Genomic DNA, 16,673 nt, shown 5'->3' with positions numbered 1-16,673 from the left:
GACTATCGAACACCGAGTCCCGACTATCGAACACCGAGTCCCGACTATCGAGTATCAGTATCGAGTCCCAAACATCGAATCCCGACAATCGAACACTGAGTCCCGACTATTGAGTATCAGTATTGAGTCCTGAACATCAAATCCTGACAATCGAACACTGAGTCCTGACTATCAAGTATCAAGTATAGAGTCCCAAGTATCGAACATCGAGTCCCGAACATCTAAAATCCCGAACATCGAACATCAAGTCCCAAGTATCAAGTCCCGAAACCCGAAGCCCGAGATTTGAGGAATGAATCCTGACTATCGAGTCCCGACTACTGAGTCCCAAACATCGAGTCCTGAATATTGAATCCCGACTATCTAGTATCGAACATCGAATCCCAACCATCAAACACCGAGTCCCGAACATTGACCATTGAATCCCGACTATTGAACACCAAGTCCTGACTATCGAGTATTGAGTATAGAGTCCCAAGTATCGAACATCGAGTCCCAAACATTGAACATTGAGTCCCGAACATCGAACATGGAGTCCCAACTATTGAACACCGAGTCCCGTACGATGCCCGGTGACATGCATTGAAAGATCCGGTAGTGTACATGATGTGGGGATATCAATGAAAATTCAGAGGTTGTAATAAGGTAATTTACATAGTCATTTGTTCTTCAAAGTGTTGAATCATGGAATCTACTACCTTGAGCATTTCAATGCTCATCTGTTCAACTCTTTGCAACCTCTGCAGGTCTGCATCAGCTTTTTTCAGTTTGTCGGAAGTTTCCGCCCAAGCAGTTTGGAATGGTCGCTCAGCCTCCATTAGTTGTTGGATGGAAGGATCAGGAAGACCTCCAGTACGGCATTTGTAATCACCGAGTCGATCTCAGACAGATTGGTCTTGCAGAAAGATTAGCAAAAAGATAAATGCTCTGCTTTCAGATACTCACATTCTGGGTGTTCGTATTTTCCGAAAGGATGGAGCTCCCGGACCATCAAATGTACATCTTTGACATCGAGCTCCGGCTCATCTGCACGAAGTTCAGTAGATGATTTGGCGGCTTGGGAGATACAATAAGTATCAATAAACATCTGGAATGAATAGACCCACATGAAATAGACACCTCTGATATAGCCGGTGCAAAAGTGGGAGGATCAGCAGAATCCGGCAACTCATCAACATCAATGACATCATCCTCAGGCCCGAGGTACAAGTCTGGATCAATGAGACAGCCGGCATCATCAGCCTCACCCAGATGTGATTGATCTTCAAGGGTGAAGTTAGCATGGATGGTGAACGCTGATCATAAGGAATGTATAAACATACCAGGCATTGCAGCCAATGCATCCGGTGGTCCGGATGACATAGAATCATATTCTATGTCATCATCCGGCCCAAGGTATAAGTCATCTAAGTCATCTGAGGGATACCCAGTAAATTGATAAGGAATGATAAGAATACAACATACCTAGTGATACCCGGCCCATAGATGAGTCATCCACATCCATAGAATTATAGTCGGTCACCAGGGGGTCATTAAATCTAATGGCTGGATGGGAACTCATGTGGTGTGGAGAATTGGTGGACTGGTTGACTGATGATTGAAAAAACTTCGAAGTTCAACACACAACCGGCAATTGCCGAAAGTTGAACGATGACCAAACAAACACAAACAATCAATGATTTTATCGATCGACCATCAAATGTCTTGTTTGATTTGAAACTTCATCTTTCTGATAACTGATCTCAATCTGATTTCAAGATCTTTAAATCTCAAAACTCACTCATCATGTCTACTCCAGTTGCCGACTCTTTGACTGATCTCAAGAATTCCACTGCCCAGATCATGGCCATCATCAGCACCGCCTGGCAGATTCCCCCAGGTCCCAGCCACTCAGCTCTGGGAAAACAGGTTGGTACACTTGTGGTATGTATTTTTTTTTGTGTTTTTCTTTTCGTCTCTAACATCCAGGTAGTCTAATGTAGCAAAGGAGTATGGGTCCAGGGATGGTCCTATTCCCGGACTCATCATTTCGTGCCTCAAGGAGCTACACCGCATCCAGGAGCATGGTTCCCAAGGTCTGGCCCGACTGGCACACCATCGGGTATGACGATCCCCACATTTTGAGGCACCCCTGGCACCCCAAGGTCCTCGCCTGGGAGGCCATAGGTGACCGGACCTTTGATCTCCCAACTGCTGCCCCCCCCATCCACAGGTCCAATTCCAGTCAACCTTCCCTCCCCAGCCATCCCTACTGGCAATGTTGCCAGCCCTTCCACCAACCCCACCACTGAGTTCCGGGACAAGGGGAAAGGTAAGGCCGTCTTCGCTGACCCAGGAGCCTGAGGCAGAAGGCAGTAATAAGAGGAAGTCCCCCTTGATTTTGGGACCACCCTCCCAACCCCCGAAATCTGCGATGAAGAGTCACAAGCGTCTGAGGTCAGCTCGCGTGGTGAAGTCCAAGCCCATGGTGGAGTCGGAAGATGAGGAAGACACGATTGTCAAGGTATGTCGTCTTGTTCTTCTTTTACTTGTCTCACATTTTCTTGCAGCCATTTTCGGGTGGAGCGCCAGAGGTCGTCGTTCCCCTGCTCTCCACAGTTATCGCAAGGACGCCCAATTTGCCTCGATCACCCAGGGTTCCGACGAAGAAACCCTTTGGCCCTGCCATGGTAAGTCACGCTTATGCGTCCGGGACTCAGGTGTATGCTTACTGTTTACCAGGTGATTGCTGGAAGTCGAACAGCAGTCGTCAAGCCCTCCTGGCCAACTCCCAAACCCCTGGTGCAGGCACCCCCGGTCATCCCTGCAGTTGACATTCTCATTCCTGGACCGGTGAGTACTTTTATATATCTCAAGTGTATCCATACACTAATACAACTCACAGAAAAACCCATGCTACGCTTGCAACAAGCTACAATGGCCTTGCGCAACTCGGATGGACAAGAGGACTGAGGTTCCATGTATGTCAGTGCATCTACTGCACGACAAAGAAGATCAAGTGCACCCCTGCGTCTATGGGATCCCCGCCTCCTCACAGTGGTGCCTCCTCTACCACCTGGAAGACGAGGTCCAGGACGCCATCCAGGGCTCCCTCCAGGGCTCCCTCCAGGGCTCCCTCCAGGGCTCCCTCCAAGGCTCCCCCCGCGTCCCAAACCCCCGCCCCCTCCCAAGCTCCCCCTGCCTCCCAATCCAAGGCCCGAACTCAAAGTCAGTCTCGTGGCATGGCCAGAACTCCCGGTGTCACTGCGGTGACAACCCCCAAGACCCAGACGCGTGGTCGCAGCAAGACCATCACTGCCATCAAGGCACCTGCACCTGAACCAGCTCGTAAGTCACCCGAGGTTTATTTTTATCATTGTCTGACCTTAGGTTTGCATTCTAGCTCTTCTGGCCTCGAGTTTGGCAGTCCCGGCTGCAGCACGTGGCCCGGCAGTCCCTGCTGCAGCACTTGATGTGCCCATGCCGCGTGTGGCAGAGCAGGATGGTAAGATTGATACCCTGCAATGCCTTCATGAAGGCCTTAGGCGCGAAATCATGCTCTGGCACCCCTCATTCCCACTGCCCAATCCTCCTGCCAATGCATCATCCTTGTTGCTTGATCAATCTGGCCCCCCCACCATGTCACCCGCCGAATCTGCACTCCCACCTCTCATTGATCTCACAATGGAAGGCATTGCTCTCCACAACTGCAACTGCAACAGTCCCGGATGCCTCTGCCATTGATGGCCTCCTGTTTGATTACAACCAAGTTGCTCATCCAGAGGATCCAGATGTGTCTGGCGAAATTGTGGACCCAGGTGATCCGAGCAACCTTGTCCCAGAATATAACTCCTCCGATGACATGGATGTTGAGGTTGAGGTGAAGGTTGAAGAGTCTTCTGAGGAGGTTGACATGGCTACATAATTGCATAGTGATAGATGTATATACAAGTTTTCAATGAATGTAACCTCTGCCAGTCCATTGATTGAGTGACTGAGTTCCCAGTACCGACACCCGACACCCGAGATTCGGTACTCGGTGATTCGTGTGTATCATCAGTACTCAGGTGTCGGGTGTCGGGTGTCGGGTGTCGGTACTCGACTCAAAACTCGAAACTCGAACACATGAATCCAATCTCGGGTGTCGGTACTCGGTACTTGGTACTCGGGTGTCGGGTGTCAGGTGTTGGGTGTTGGGTGTTGGGTGTTGGTACTCGATTCGAAACTCGAAACTCGAATCTTGAAACTTGAAACTCGCATAAATCTGAGTACCGACACCCAACACCCGACACCCGAGTACCGAGTACCAAATCTCAGGTGTCAGTACTCAACTCGAAACTCGAAAGTCGCAACTCGAATCTTGAAACTTGAAACTCGCATAAATCTGAGGTTCAAATCCCGAGACTCGAATCACCGAGTGCCGAGTACCGAGTACTGAATCTCGGGTGTCGGTACTTGGTACTCGGTAGTCAGCACTTCGTTTCAGGTTTCAAATTTTGAATGTCCACACGAATCAACCAAATCTCGGGTGTCGGTACTCAGGTGTCGGGTGTCAGGTGTTGGTACTCGACTCGAAACTCGACACTCAAACACACAAATCACCAAGTACCGAGTACCGAATCTCGGGTGTCAGTACTCGGGTGTTCGGGTGTTGGGTGTTGGGTGTCTGGTACTTGACTCGAAACTCGAAACTCGAACACACGAATCACCAAGTACCGAGTACCGAATCTCGGGTGTCGGGTGACAGGTGTCAGGGTGTCGGTACTCGATTCGAAACTCGAATCTTGAATCTTGAAACTCGAGACTCGTATAAATCTGAGTTTTGAATCCCAAGACTCGAATCACCGAGTACCAAATCTCGGGTGTTGGGTGTTGGGTGTCGGGTGTCGGGTGTCGGTACTCGACTCAAATCTCAAATCTCAAATCTCGAAACCCGAAACTCACATAAATCTTAGTACTGACACCCAACACCCGACACCCGAGTACCAAGTACCGACACCCAACACCCAACACCTGAGATTCGGTACTCGGTACTTGGTACTCGGTGATTCAAGTCTTGGGATTCGAAACTCAGATTTATGCGAGTTTTGAGATTTCAAGATTCGAGTTTTGAGTTTTGAGTTTTGAGTTTTGAATCGAGTACTGACACCCAACACCCAACACCCGACACCCGAGTACCGAGTACCGACACCCAAGATTCGGTACTCGGGTGTCGGGTGTTGGGTGTCGGTACTCGATTTGAAACTCAAAACTCAAAACTCAAAACTCAAATCTTGAAACTCAAAACTCGCATAAATCTGAGTTTCGAATCCCAAGACTCGAATCACTGAGTACTGAGTACCGAGTACCAAATCTCGGGTGTCGGGTGTTGGGTGTCGGTACTCGATTCGAAACTCAAAACTCGTATAAATCTGAGTTTTCACGATATTATGTCTGTACATCGTCAGTAAGTATACAAACAACGACTGACGAAAAACTGCTATATGACATGGAGCTATCTTCCAAAAATATATACAGCTGTGCGTGAGGATGGAAAGGGAAGAGAAAACACAGGTGATTTGGGGTGATTTGGAAGAGGGGAATGAAATGGCGGTAAGATTTGAGATGGAGAACACGGGTGAAGAGAGGAATACAAATGTGAATGAGAGTAGTACAACGGAACAGATTCGGGGTAAACCCTTAGCTAAGAGTTGCAGATGAGACTCATGTCAGCCAGCAACAAGACTCGCATAGTAGAGTCGATTACAGATGAAGCAGGGGAGTTGAATGGGATGATGTATCGAGACTCTAAGAGTCAAAGCCGTGTGAGTGCCTTAAGCGAGCATGACTCGGTACTCGGTACTCGGGTGTCGGGTGTCGGTACTTGACTTGAAACTCGAAACTCCTATATGATACGTATCTGGGCCCACCCATCTGTCTAATATTACCTGACGTTGGCCCACCCGTCTAGGTAAAATTCCCCACTTTGGCCCACCTGTCTATCTAATATTTCCCTACGTCGGCCCACCCATCTATGTTATAAATATTTCACCTCACCCTCGGCCCACCCGTCTATCTAATATTAACCCACGTCGGCCCACCCGTCTATGTAATAAATAATTTGCCTCACCCTCGGCCCACCTGTCTACCTAATAATACCCCACGTCGGCCCACCCGTCTATTTAATATTTCCCTATGTCGGCCCACCCGTCTATGTAATAAATATTCCACTGCTCCCTTGGCCCATCCGTCTATATAATAATATTTGCTATACATCTCTCCTCAGGTCTATAATATATGTCAATCCTACTCTACATATTACCCATATGGGCCCACCCATCTCCATAATAATATTTCTCCCGGCCCATCCGCCATCGTCGATGATATATATAACATCAGCATAGATGGGCCCACCCGTCAACATCGGAAATAATATTTCTCCCGGCCCACCCGTCAACATCGGGAATATACATAACATTGGCCCATAATCCGCTGGCCCGTATTACACAGGATATTATGTAGGTCGGGTGACCCGTATAGTACGGGATTTGTCACTGAAGGGGCTCATCTAGCTGCCCAGCGTGCCCTCTCGGCATTGTTGTTGACGTTCCACAGCGCTGTTAAGGACCGGATGGCTTGTGCTTTGGTTAGTCCTTCGTCTATTAACTGCTGTTGTTCTTCTTGAAATTCTTCCAGTGCGTAGTCTGGCCTAATTACATTGTTTGGATCCATACCGGCTATGTAGATAGTATTATTGAAGCAAAAATACTTAGGCAATAGTTGTCGGAATGAAAATGATGGACGACTGCGAGGTGGTCAGAAGCAAAAAGATTTCTGCGCCACCTCGCTTATTTGCATGTAGACTACGTTCTGTGTTAGCCTCGTGCCTCGGCTAACTCAGAAAACCAGCCATGCATTTCAAGGACAAGATCTGCAAGATCTTATCCTGTGGTCCTGCTTGCAGTGTTATAGCAACAATCCCTCAGGTAGAAGGACTTTATAGTGTCGCAGCTCACAGTCAGCATCACGCACACATTGCCAAAGGAAAACTCACTGTCTGTGAACTGCATCACATCCTGGGGAATGTCTCCTAAATGGCTGTCTTGAATGTGGTCAAGAAGAGGCTAGTCAATGGTGTTGAGCTAGACTCTGCCTTGCAGCCAGAATTCTGTGATACATGTGCCAAGGCCAAGGCTACACATCAGCCTTTCCCAAAGAAGTTGAAGATGCATACCGAGACCTATGGTGAAGTTATTCATACCAAAATCTGGGGTCCTGTCAGGATGACAAGTCTTGGTGGTAGCTTGTACTACATGACCTTCATGGATGATTTAAGCCATCAGATGAAGGTACACTTCCTAGCCAACAAGAGTGACACACTTGATTCCTACAAACAATACAAAGCATGGCTCTTGCCCCAGCAGGAGGGAACTCAAGTCAAGATACTGTGTTCAGATCATGGAGGAGAGTACCTAAGTTGAGAGTTCAATAAGTATCTGCAGGAGCAGGGGGTGGAGAGACAACTCACCATCCATGACTCACAGCAGCAAAACGGCATAGCTGAATGTCTAAATTGGACCCTTGTAGAGCATGCTAGGGCTATGCTAATCACCCGTGATCTCCCAAAGTTTCTCTGGAGCAAGGTGGTTAATTATGCTGCATGGTTAAAGAACCACTTACCCTCTTGCATGATACCCAATCACTCTTCTTATGAACTTGTCCATGGGCAATGTCTGTCCTTAGTGCAAGCTCATGAGTTCAGATGCCCAGTGTATGTGCATGTAGGTGATGCTGGCAAGTTGGAGGCACAAGCAGAGGAGGCTGTTTTTGGTGGCATCGATGAGCAAAGCAAGGGCTATCACATCTATTGACCTGAAAAGAGGAAGGTGTTATTTGAATGGAACATCACATTTGTACCTTCAAGCATGGTTGTTGCTGATAGAGTCCAGTCCAAGGGGGAGTCTAACTCTCCCAGCACAGTTAGCATCCAGGCCTCCTCAACTCCCACCACTCCAACATCAGGAAAATGTGGTAAGGCTATATAGCCACCCATAGCACTATGGACTGCTATACAGACTCCATAGCCCTATAGCTCATATAGCCAAGTGCCCAATTGTGCAGGCTTACTACACCAGTGTATAGTGCTATATAGCTCTATTAAAGTTGCTATAGCTGGGTGGAACATACCACAACTATTGTAACTATTGTAGCTCTTATAGCTCAAAACACAAAGCAAAAATTTCTCTTAATAGCTGTTTGTTGCCATGATAGTGTTCTCAAAATTAAAAATTAAAAAAAAGCGAAAATTCCAAATTATATTTCAACTACTACAATACATGTAAACTAATAACTACAAAACAGGCAAAAATGCGAAAATTACAGGAGGAAGAGGCAAGAGAACTAGAAGGAAGAATCAGAGAGAAAGAACTTACCAAATAGTGAAAATTGCGAAAATTCTTGAGGGAAGAGGAGGGAAGGGAGCTAGAAGGAGAGGATTAGACAGGAGGAAGTGAGAGTCAGAGAAAAGACTTGCCAAATGGTCAAAAATGCGAAAATAGTTGGGGGGAGGAGGAGCAGGAGGGAAGAGAGCTAGAAGGAGAGGGTTAGAAAAAAGATTAGTCAAATAGTCAAAAATGCGAAAATTATGGAGGGAGACTTACCAGAGTTCAAAGCACCAGCACCAGTACCAGCACCAACAACATCAACACCAAGAGAAGGATAGAGAAGCAAGAAGAAGAGAAGAGAGGCAAAAACTCGAAAATTGTAAGAGAAATATGGAAGATAATCTAATGAGGGGGCAGTGGGGGGGAAGGAAATAATGGGAAAAGACTTGTTGGTTGACCGCATTTTTGCTTACATAAGCAGTGCCAAACAAAGCCACAACACAAGACTTGGTGAATTTTCGAGTTTTTGCTTATTAGGACTAGGATTATGACAGTAAGAAAAAGACAATGAAATTGACTGTTAGCATTAGGATTTTGAATACACATAAGGTGAATTTTCGCATTTTTGCTTACATAAATAAGGTGTACCTTGACACTTTTGAACCCTTCAATTCCAAGTATTTTCCTTATAACTCACTAAGATCTTGACCTATTGAAGTCATTAGACTATGGATAGACTTCCCTTGACAAGGACTACAACTTTGATTTAATCGAAAAAGGTTCCCACGGTCAAGTTGCTTTCTTGAACCCTTCGATTTCGAGTATTTTCCTTGTAACTCACTAGGATCTTAACCTATTGAAGTCATTAGACTATGGATAGACTTCCCTTGACAAGGACTACAACTTTGGTTTTCATTGAAAAAAGTTCCCACAGTCTACTGGGGTCTATAGTTGTTGAAATGTTTTACTTCTAAATACACTTACCAAACTTTATGGTAATATAGACTTTCATGATGTCTATACTGGTCTATAGCGCTGTGATAGCTTGTGATAGACTGTATAGAGCTGTGGTGTGCTATCGGGGCTATATAGAGGATGGTCCTCTATATAGAGATACAGTTTTTCCTGATGAAAGCCCCCATCCACGCCTCCCAGAGTATTGCAGCACCTTGAAATACCACCAGCACCACACATCACCAGAATCCAACCACTGCCAGGATACTATGCAACCCTCAACCAGGGGGAGAATGCTTCCCTTGCAGCTGAAAGCAACTTCAAGCCTAAAGAATCAGACTTCATTAATGAGGAAGTACTTTCTTACCAGCAGTATGCAATGGCCATGGTAGATGTTATATACCTGATCCAACCGCTCCTCTGATATTAATATCTGCTCTGCCCAACCCAGTCAGCTCCTGCATCAGCTCCTATGGCTCCGCTCGACTGCCTCATCAGTTGTCTTCTGCATCGTCCATTCTACTGTAAACTCCTTTCCCCATTTAGGTATATACATTCCCCATTTTCACTTAGTACTTACTTCCCGGATCACTGGTACTTCCAATAACCTGCTCGACTAACTGATCTGACGCATACATATTGATGTCCACTCCAACTTATATTTTCCACCTGTGTTCACTTACAAATTGTATACTTAGTACATAGCCTCATACCAAGGACTACTAGTCACTGCCTCCTACATAGAAGTATATAAAAACACCTCCCATACATAGCTACTCCCCAGTCTTAATATTACTTGTCTTCCCACTGTCTCTACTAGCAGGAATTCTCCATAGGACTTTTCTCCCTCTCTGGACACAAGTTTACCTTGTTGTCACCTCTGACCCTCCGCCCCGACTTAGAGCCGCTCTCTAAGCACTTACTCTTACTTCTCTGACCTCATCATTCCATCCCCTTACTCCCCTCCATCCCAATAAACTTCCTCCACCTCCCCCACTCCACTCCTAGTCAGATTACCACTAGTAGCACTTACCTCCCAACTCACCAAGTGGACCAAAGCAGTCTGCCCATCCTATCATCAGACCTGCTCCAAATTCAGGGCATGTACTCGGCTAAGGGCGCAGTGCAAGAACTGAAGCCAAGCCCCGACCCCTCCACTTCTCCATCCGAGCATAGTCTCTAACAGTAGAACAAGAAGTCACACTTCAGCAAGCGTTGAATGGTTCCAATGCCATAGAGTGGCAAGAAGCAATTGACTATGAAATCAGTCAGCTGGAGAAGTTGGGTACATGGGAAATTGTTGATGCACCTGTGGGCACAAACTTGATACCATGTCATTACATCTTGGTGATGAAATGCGGACCCAATGGCGAGAAGGTAAAGCTACAAGCTCAATTAGTAGCAAATGGCCAGTGCCAGAAGTATGGAATCTATTACTTTGACACCTTTGCCCCTACCTCTAACATGTCAACAATTTGGACAGTCTTGATGATGGCAGCTGAATGTGACTGGGAAATTCACCAAGTCAACATCAAGAGCACTTACCTGTATGCAGAGCTCAAGGAGGAAATTTTATGTGTGTGCCACCAGGGTATTTAAAGGAGGGAGAAGAGAGGAAGGTGTTGAGGCTGAACTAAAGCAGACTGGGTATGAGTGGGCTGAAGAATTAACAGGAGTATTCATGAAGCTGGGTTTCAAATGTTCGCAGGTTGACCAGGCAGTGTATTTCAAACATTCTGAGGATGAACACACCGTTATTACCATCTCAGTTGACGACATGGCTGTAACTTCCAAACATCTATGCCACATCACCCTATTCAAGGACCAGGTCACCCAATACTTCAAAATCTCACACCTCAGCAAGCTCAACTGGCTGCTGTGACTCAAGGTTGAGCACAACCATTCCACCCGCACTATTACTCTCTCTCAAAGGGCCTATATCAACACTATCCTAGAATATTTTCAGCTCTCAGGTACCAAAGCCACCCAGACTCCAATGGAAGTAGGTGCAGTTTTATCTGATGCACAATCACTAGCAATGCAGGTGCAACATGAAGCCATGAAAGATGTACTGTACCAATGAGCTATAGGGTCACTGATGTATGTGGCTACTAGTACATGCCCCAACATCACATTCGCTGTTGTGACACTCTCTCAATTCATGTAAAACCCCAGTACTACTCACTAGGAATCCACCAAGTGGGTCCTTCGATACCTCAAAGGTATAGCTGACTATGGAATAACCTTAGGAAGCACAGATGCTGGACTAGAGGCCTATGTAGATGCAGATTGAGTGTCTCAAGCCCACCACCACTCAATGTTGGGATATGTTGTCTTGTTGAATGGAGCACCAGTAGCATGGAGCACCAGAAAGCAGCCTATAATAGTGCTTTCTACAGCCAAGGCTGAATATGTCGCACTAATCACATTCATCTGGGAGATATGTTACCTGCATTTCCTTGTTAGTGAACTACATTACACCTCTACCATTCCCACTCCTGTCTACTGTGACAATCAAGTGGCTATTGTGCTTGCCTTGAACCAAAAGTTCCACTCTGGGACAAAGAATATTGACCTTTGTTTCCATTTTATCTGTGTGCATGTTAAGAACGGCAACTTCAAGCTCATATATTGCCCAACAGACAATAACATCGCTGATGCATTTACCAAGGCTCTACCATGCCCATGGCTCCAGAAGCTACATGGCCTAATGTTAAGGTCGTGCTCAAGGGGAAGACAACTCAAAGGGCTTCGGCTTCAGCTCGTGCGCTGCGCCCCTTACCCGAGTATGTGCCCTTAATTTCTGAGGGGCAGAGGGGAAGTCTGACAGAAGTCTGGGGAAGTCCAGAGCTCAGACGTCAGGGGAGTTCAGCAAAACTCTGGAAGATTATGAGAGAATGGAGTAAGGCTACTATGGACAAGTCTGGAGTAGAAACAGAACAGAGTTTAGACTACCCTAAGGTAGAGTCAGAGATTTAGTCCTAAGGTTTAATCCCTAAGACTCGGAGGTAGACAAGAGATGAGACTCAAGTCCGGAGAAGCAGGAAAGAGCAGAACTAAGATGGAGAGTCAGAGGTATAGTCAAAGGAATCAATCCTAAGACTCGGAGATTGACAAGAGACAAGCTTAAGTCCAGAGGTACAGGAATGAGCAGGAGCTAAGATGATATTCGTACTGAGGAGTTCTGGAGTATTACAGGAGTTTATATACTGTAGGTATCATGTAAGTAAATCAGTCAGCAAAGGTAAGAGCTATGTACAAAGCATGTGGAAAGTCTATTACTAAGTATAACGGATCAAAGCAGTGAAGTCGGAAATGAAGTAAGAATGGACGGATCAGTAAGCATAGTGGAATAGGACATAACCAGTAACCGGAGCAATAGCTAATCTAAAAGGAGTTAGGGGTGAGTGGAGAGATGAAGGCGGAGCGCCGGGCGGAATAGTAAGACAGAGGACCGGACTTCAATGAAGTAGATCCGGAATTCCAGATCCGGAGGTACGGGATATGACAATTAGTAAGTGTATAACGGATCAAAGCAGTGAGGTCGGAGATGAAGTACAATCAGATGGATCAGTAAGCATAGCGGAAAGACATAACCGGTAGCCAGAGCAATAGCTATTCTAAAAGGAGATAAGAGTGGAGTGCTGGGCGAAATAACAGGACGGAGAACCGGACTTTAGTGGAGGAGATCCGGAATTCTGGATATGGAGGTACGGGATATGACACCTAATGTGCTTGGATAGTGCTCAAGGGGGAGTGTTTGAATCCAGATTGAAGGCCAACGGTGAGACACCAGAGTGAGACATTGCAAGTGCTACCCAAATGCATGAAGGAAGATAAAGTGACATTGGCTGAGGTATACAATATGCAACCATTTATTTTATCTATGCTATCTTATATTACCTATCGCTATGCTAACTACCTTAAAGCTATGTGTCATACAAACAAGCATCTCAGTCTGTTTCCCGAGACTGAGATGTGAGTCAAAGTCCCCCATTTTCATTATTGCATCAGAGCTAACTATACCCATAGAATATATTTGTTCTAGGTACATTACTAGACTTACATCAAGTCTGTTTCCTAAGACTGAGTGACGTAGGATCAGTGCTGGCCAGTCACTCTAGGAATAGCATTGGCTAGCATATTACAATTAGTGTGCAACATGCAGAATCTGTGCTGGCCATATTTTTATAGTATATTACAGTATGAGCCTATTGAGAGGCTAATATCCTATGATGTTCAGGCCAGGCTAGTGTTAGAACCATGCATAAAGGGTAGGAAGGAGTTTATGGAGTGTCATATCCCAGACCTCCAGACCCAGAATTCCGGATCTCCCCTACAAAAGTCTGGTTCTCCGTCCTGTTGTCTGCCTGGTGCTCTGCCTTCATCTCTATACTCACAACTATCTCCTTTTAGAATACTGTTCTCCGGCTACCGGTTGTATGTGTTAGGTACCGTGCTGGCTCAGGAAGCAGAGGGGTCAGGGCTTGGCTTCAGCTCTTGTGCTGTGCCCTTAGCCAAGTATGTGCCCCAAATTTGGAGCGGGTCTGACATTGTCCGACGATAGGACAAGTGGACTGCTTAGGTCCGCTTTGAGGGTCGGGAGGTAAGAGCTACTAGCGGCGGACTGACTAGGAGTGGAGTGGAGAAGACGGAGGATAATGGGGAGGGTGGAAAGGAGCTGGGGGAATACTTGATAGGAGCAGAGAAGGTGGAGGATAATGCGGAGGGCAGAAAGGAGCAGGGGGAATACTTGATGGGGGTGGGGAAGTAAAGAGAAGACTTAGAGCACGGCTCTAAGTCAGAGCAGAGGGTCAGGGGTGACAACAAGGTGAAACTTGTGTCCAGAGGAGGCAAGGTCCTACTGAGAATTCTCACAAGTAGTAACTGCGAGAAGACAAGTAATATTAAGACTGGGGAAAATATCTAAGTACAGGATATGTTATATACTTCTATGTATGAGGCAGTGATCAGGATAACTATGTTGTAAGGCTATGTACCAAGGATATAGTTTGTAAGTACTTTACACAGGCGAAGACATAAGTTGGAGCGGATATCAATATGTACGTGTTGGATCAGTTGATCAAGCGGTAATAGGAATTACCGGTGATCTGGAAGTAAGGGTCTATGTACTGAAGGGGAAGTATATATTCAAAAGGAGAAAGCAGATCCAGTTGAATGGAGACATTATGGAAGGGGACCGGTTGGGCAGTCAAGCGGGAGCGTAGGGGCAGATGCAGATGATGATTGGGTGGAGCGGTGGATGGATGGAGCAGAGGGGGTTTGAAAGCGGAGCAGATATCAATATTGGAGCGGTCGGATCAGGTATATGACAGACTATGAGGGACTAAGTCCAATGTAGACAGTAAGGCAAAGGCTGTCAGGAGACAGAGGCAGAGATTTGCAAGATTTAAGTTGAGTTGGAGGTAGTTAGCATAGGTTTGAGTCTATATTCATATTGTAGAAACACTACCAGAAGAGCCCCTTCAGTGACAAATCTCATACTATACGGGTCACCCGACCTACATAATATCCCGTGTAATACGGGCCAGCGGATTATGGGCCAATGTTATGTATATTCCCGATGTTGACAGGTGGGCCAGGAGAAATATTATTTCCGATGTTGACAGGTGGGCCCATCTATGCTGATGTTATATATATCATCGACGATGGTGGATGGGCCGGGAGAAATATTATTGTGGAGATGGGTGGGCCCATGTGGGTAATATGTAGAGTAGGATTGACATATATTATAGACCTGAGGAGAGATGTATAGCAAATATTATTATATAGACGGGTGGGTCGATGTATTACTATTATTTTGTAGACGGATGGGCCGAGGGAGCGGTGGAATATTTATTACATAGATGGGTGGGCCGACATAGGGAAATATTAGATAGATGGGTGGGCCGACATGGGGTATTATTAGGTAGATGGGTGGGCCGAGGGTGAGGCGAATTATTTATTACATAGACGGGTGGGCCGACGTAGGGGTATATTAGATAGACGGGTGGGCCGAGGGTGAGGTGAATTATTTATTATATAGACGGGTGGGCCGAGGGTGAGGTGAATTATTTATTACATAGACGAGTGGGCCGACGTAGGGAAATATTACATAGATGGGTGGGCCGAAGTTGGGAATTTTACCTAGATGGGTGGGCCGACGTCAGGTAATATTAGACAGATGGGTGGGCCCAGATATGTATCATATAGACAGATAGGCCTAGGTATTGGTATACTATATCCACGAAAGCACTGAAAGAGAACCAGAGAGCTGCCTCGTGTCGACTCAGACTCAGCGACGAGTGATACTAATAAGATCACAGTCACGTTTCACCACAGTGCTGGTCAATCGAAACATCTTCGTCGAGTAGATAGATACCAGAAAGCCTGAATACACCATGTCTGACATTCACCAAGTAACGAGTACCAAGTACTGAACCCTGAAACCCAAAACCCAAAACTGGAGCCCCGAACACCCAGACTGGAGACTCGAGAGAGACTCAACTCGAAATTCAAACCTCAACTGGAAACTCATACATTTTTACAAGTTTCGAGTTGAGTACCGACACCCGACACCCAAGTACCGAGTACCAACACCCAAGATTCGGTACTCGGTACTCGGTGATTCGAGTCTCAAGATTTGAAACTCAGATTTATGCGAGTTTTGAGTTTCAAGATTCAAGGTTCGAGATTCAAGTTTCGAGTCAAGTACCGACACCCGACACCCAAGTACCGAGTACCGAGTACCGACACCCGACACCCGACACCCGAGATTCAGTACTCAGTACTCAGTGAAATGTGTACAGAAATACAAATGTAAGATGATACACACGAATCACCGAGTACCGAGTACCGACTCGGATCTTAACCTATTGATGTCGTGAGACCATGGATAGACTCCCCTAGACAAGGGCTACAACTTTGATTTTCATCGAAAAAGTTCCCACCATCTACAATATCAAGTCCTGAGCACTGGGCACCAGGCACTGGGCACCGAGTACCGAACACTGAGCACTGAATACTTGGTACTCGGTACTTAGTACTCAGTTCCCAGTACTTGATACTCAATGCTGAATATCTTGGTACTCAACTGAGCACCAAGCACCAAGCACCAAGCACCGAGCACCAGGCACCGGGCAGATATTTATCTAAAAAGTTCCCACGGTCAAAGTGCTTTCTTGAACACTCCATTTGCAAGTATTTTGCTTATATCTTACTAGGATCTTAACCTATTGATGTCATGAGACCATGGATAGACTCCCCTAGACAAGGGCTACAACTTTGGTTTTCATCGAAAAAGTTCCCACGGTTGAGAATATTGAGTACCGAGCACTGGGCACTGGGCACTGGGCACTGAGCACTGGGCACTGAGCA

The 16,673-nt window shown here is 46.3% G+C and overlaps 2 protein-coding genes across 2 annotated transcripts; one reads left to right on the top strand and one right to left on the bottom strand.

The window, feature by feature from the left end:
• Positions 1-8,254: 8,254 nt before the first annotated feature.
• On the bottom strand, positions 8,255-8,835 carry EDB91DRAFT_1351369 (uncharacterized protein). The gene is made up of 3 exons (XM_041326130.1): positions 8,619-8,835; positions 8,391-8,547; positions 8,255-8,358 (listed from the first exon to the last, which is right to left on the bottom strand). The coding sequence occupies exons 1-3, from the start codon at positions 8,803-8,805 to the stop codon at positions 8,286-8,288; spliced, it is 417 nt and encodes a 138-aa protein (XP_041169679.1). The 5' UTR covers positions 8,806-8,835; the 3' UTR covers positions 8,255-8,285.
• Positions 8,836-11,975: 3,140 nt separating this feature from the next.
• EDB91DRAFT_1256032 (uncharacterized protein) lies at positions 11,976-14,070 on the top strand (the record flags this gene model as incomplete). The annotated part of the gene is made up of 4 exons (XM_041324092.1): positions 11,976-12,082; positions 13,713-13,817; positions 13,864-13,881; positions 13,932-14,070. The coding sequence occupies 4 exons, from the start codon at positions 11,976-11,978 to the stop codon at positions 14,068-14,070; spliced, it is 369 nt and encodes a 122-aa protein (XP_041169678.1).
• Between the last annotated feature and the right edge of the window lie 2,603 nt (positions 14,071-16,673).

The sequence above is a fragment of the Suillus paluster genome, assembly GCF_016628075.1.
Source record: "Suillus paluster strain FC165 chromosome Unknown EDB91scaffold_167, whole genome shotgun sequence".
NCBI lineage: Eukaryota > Fungi > Basidiomycota > Agaricomycetes > Boletales > Suillaceae > Suillus > Suillus paluster.
This window is presented reverse-complemented; position numbering and strand designations above follow the sequence as displayed.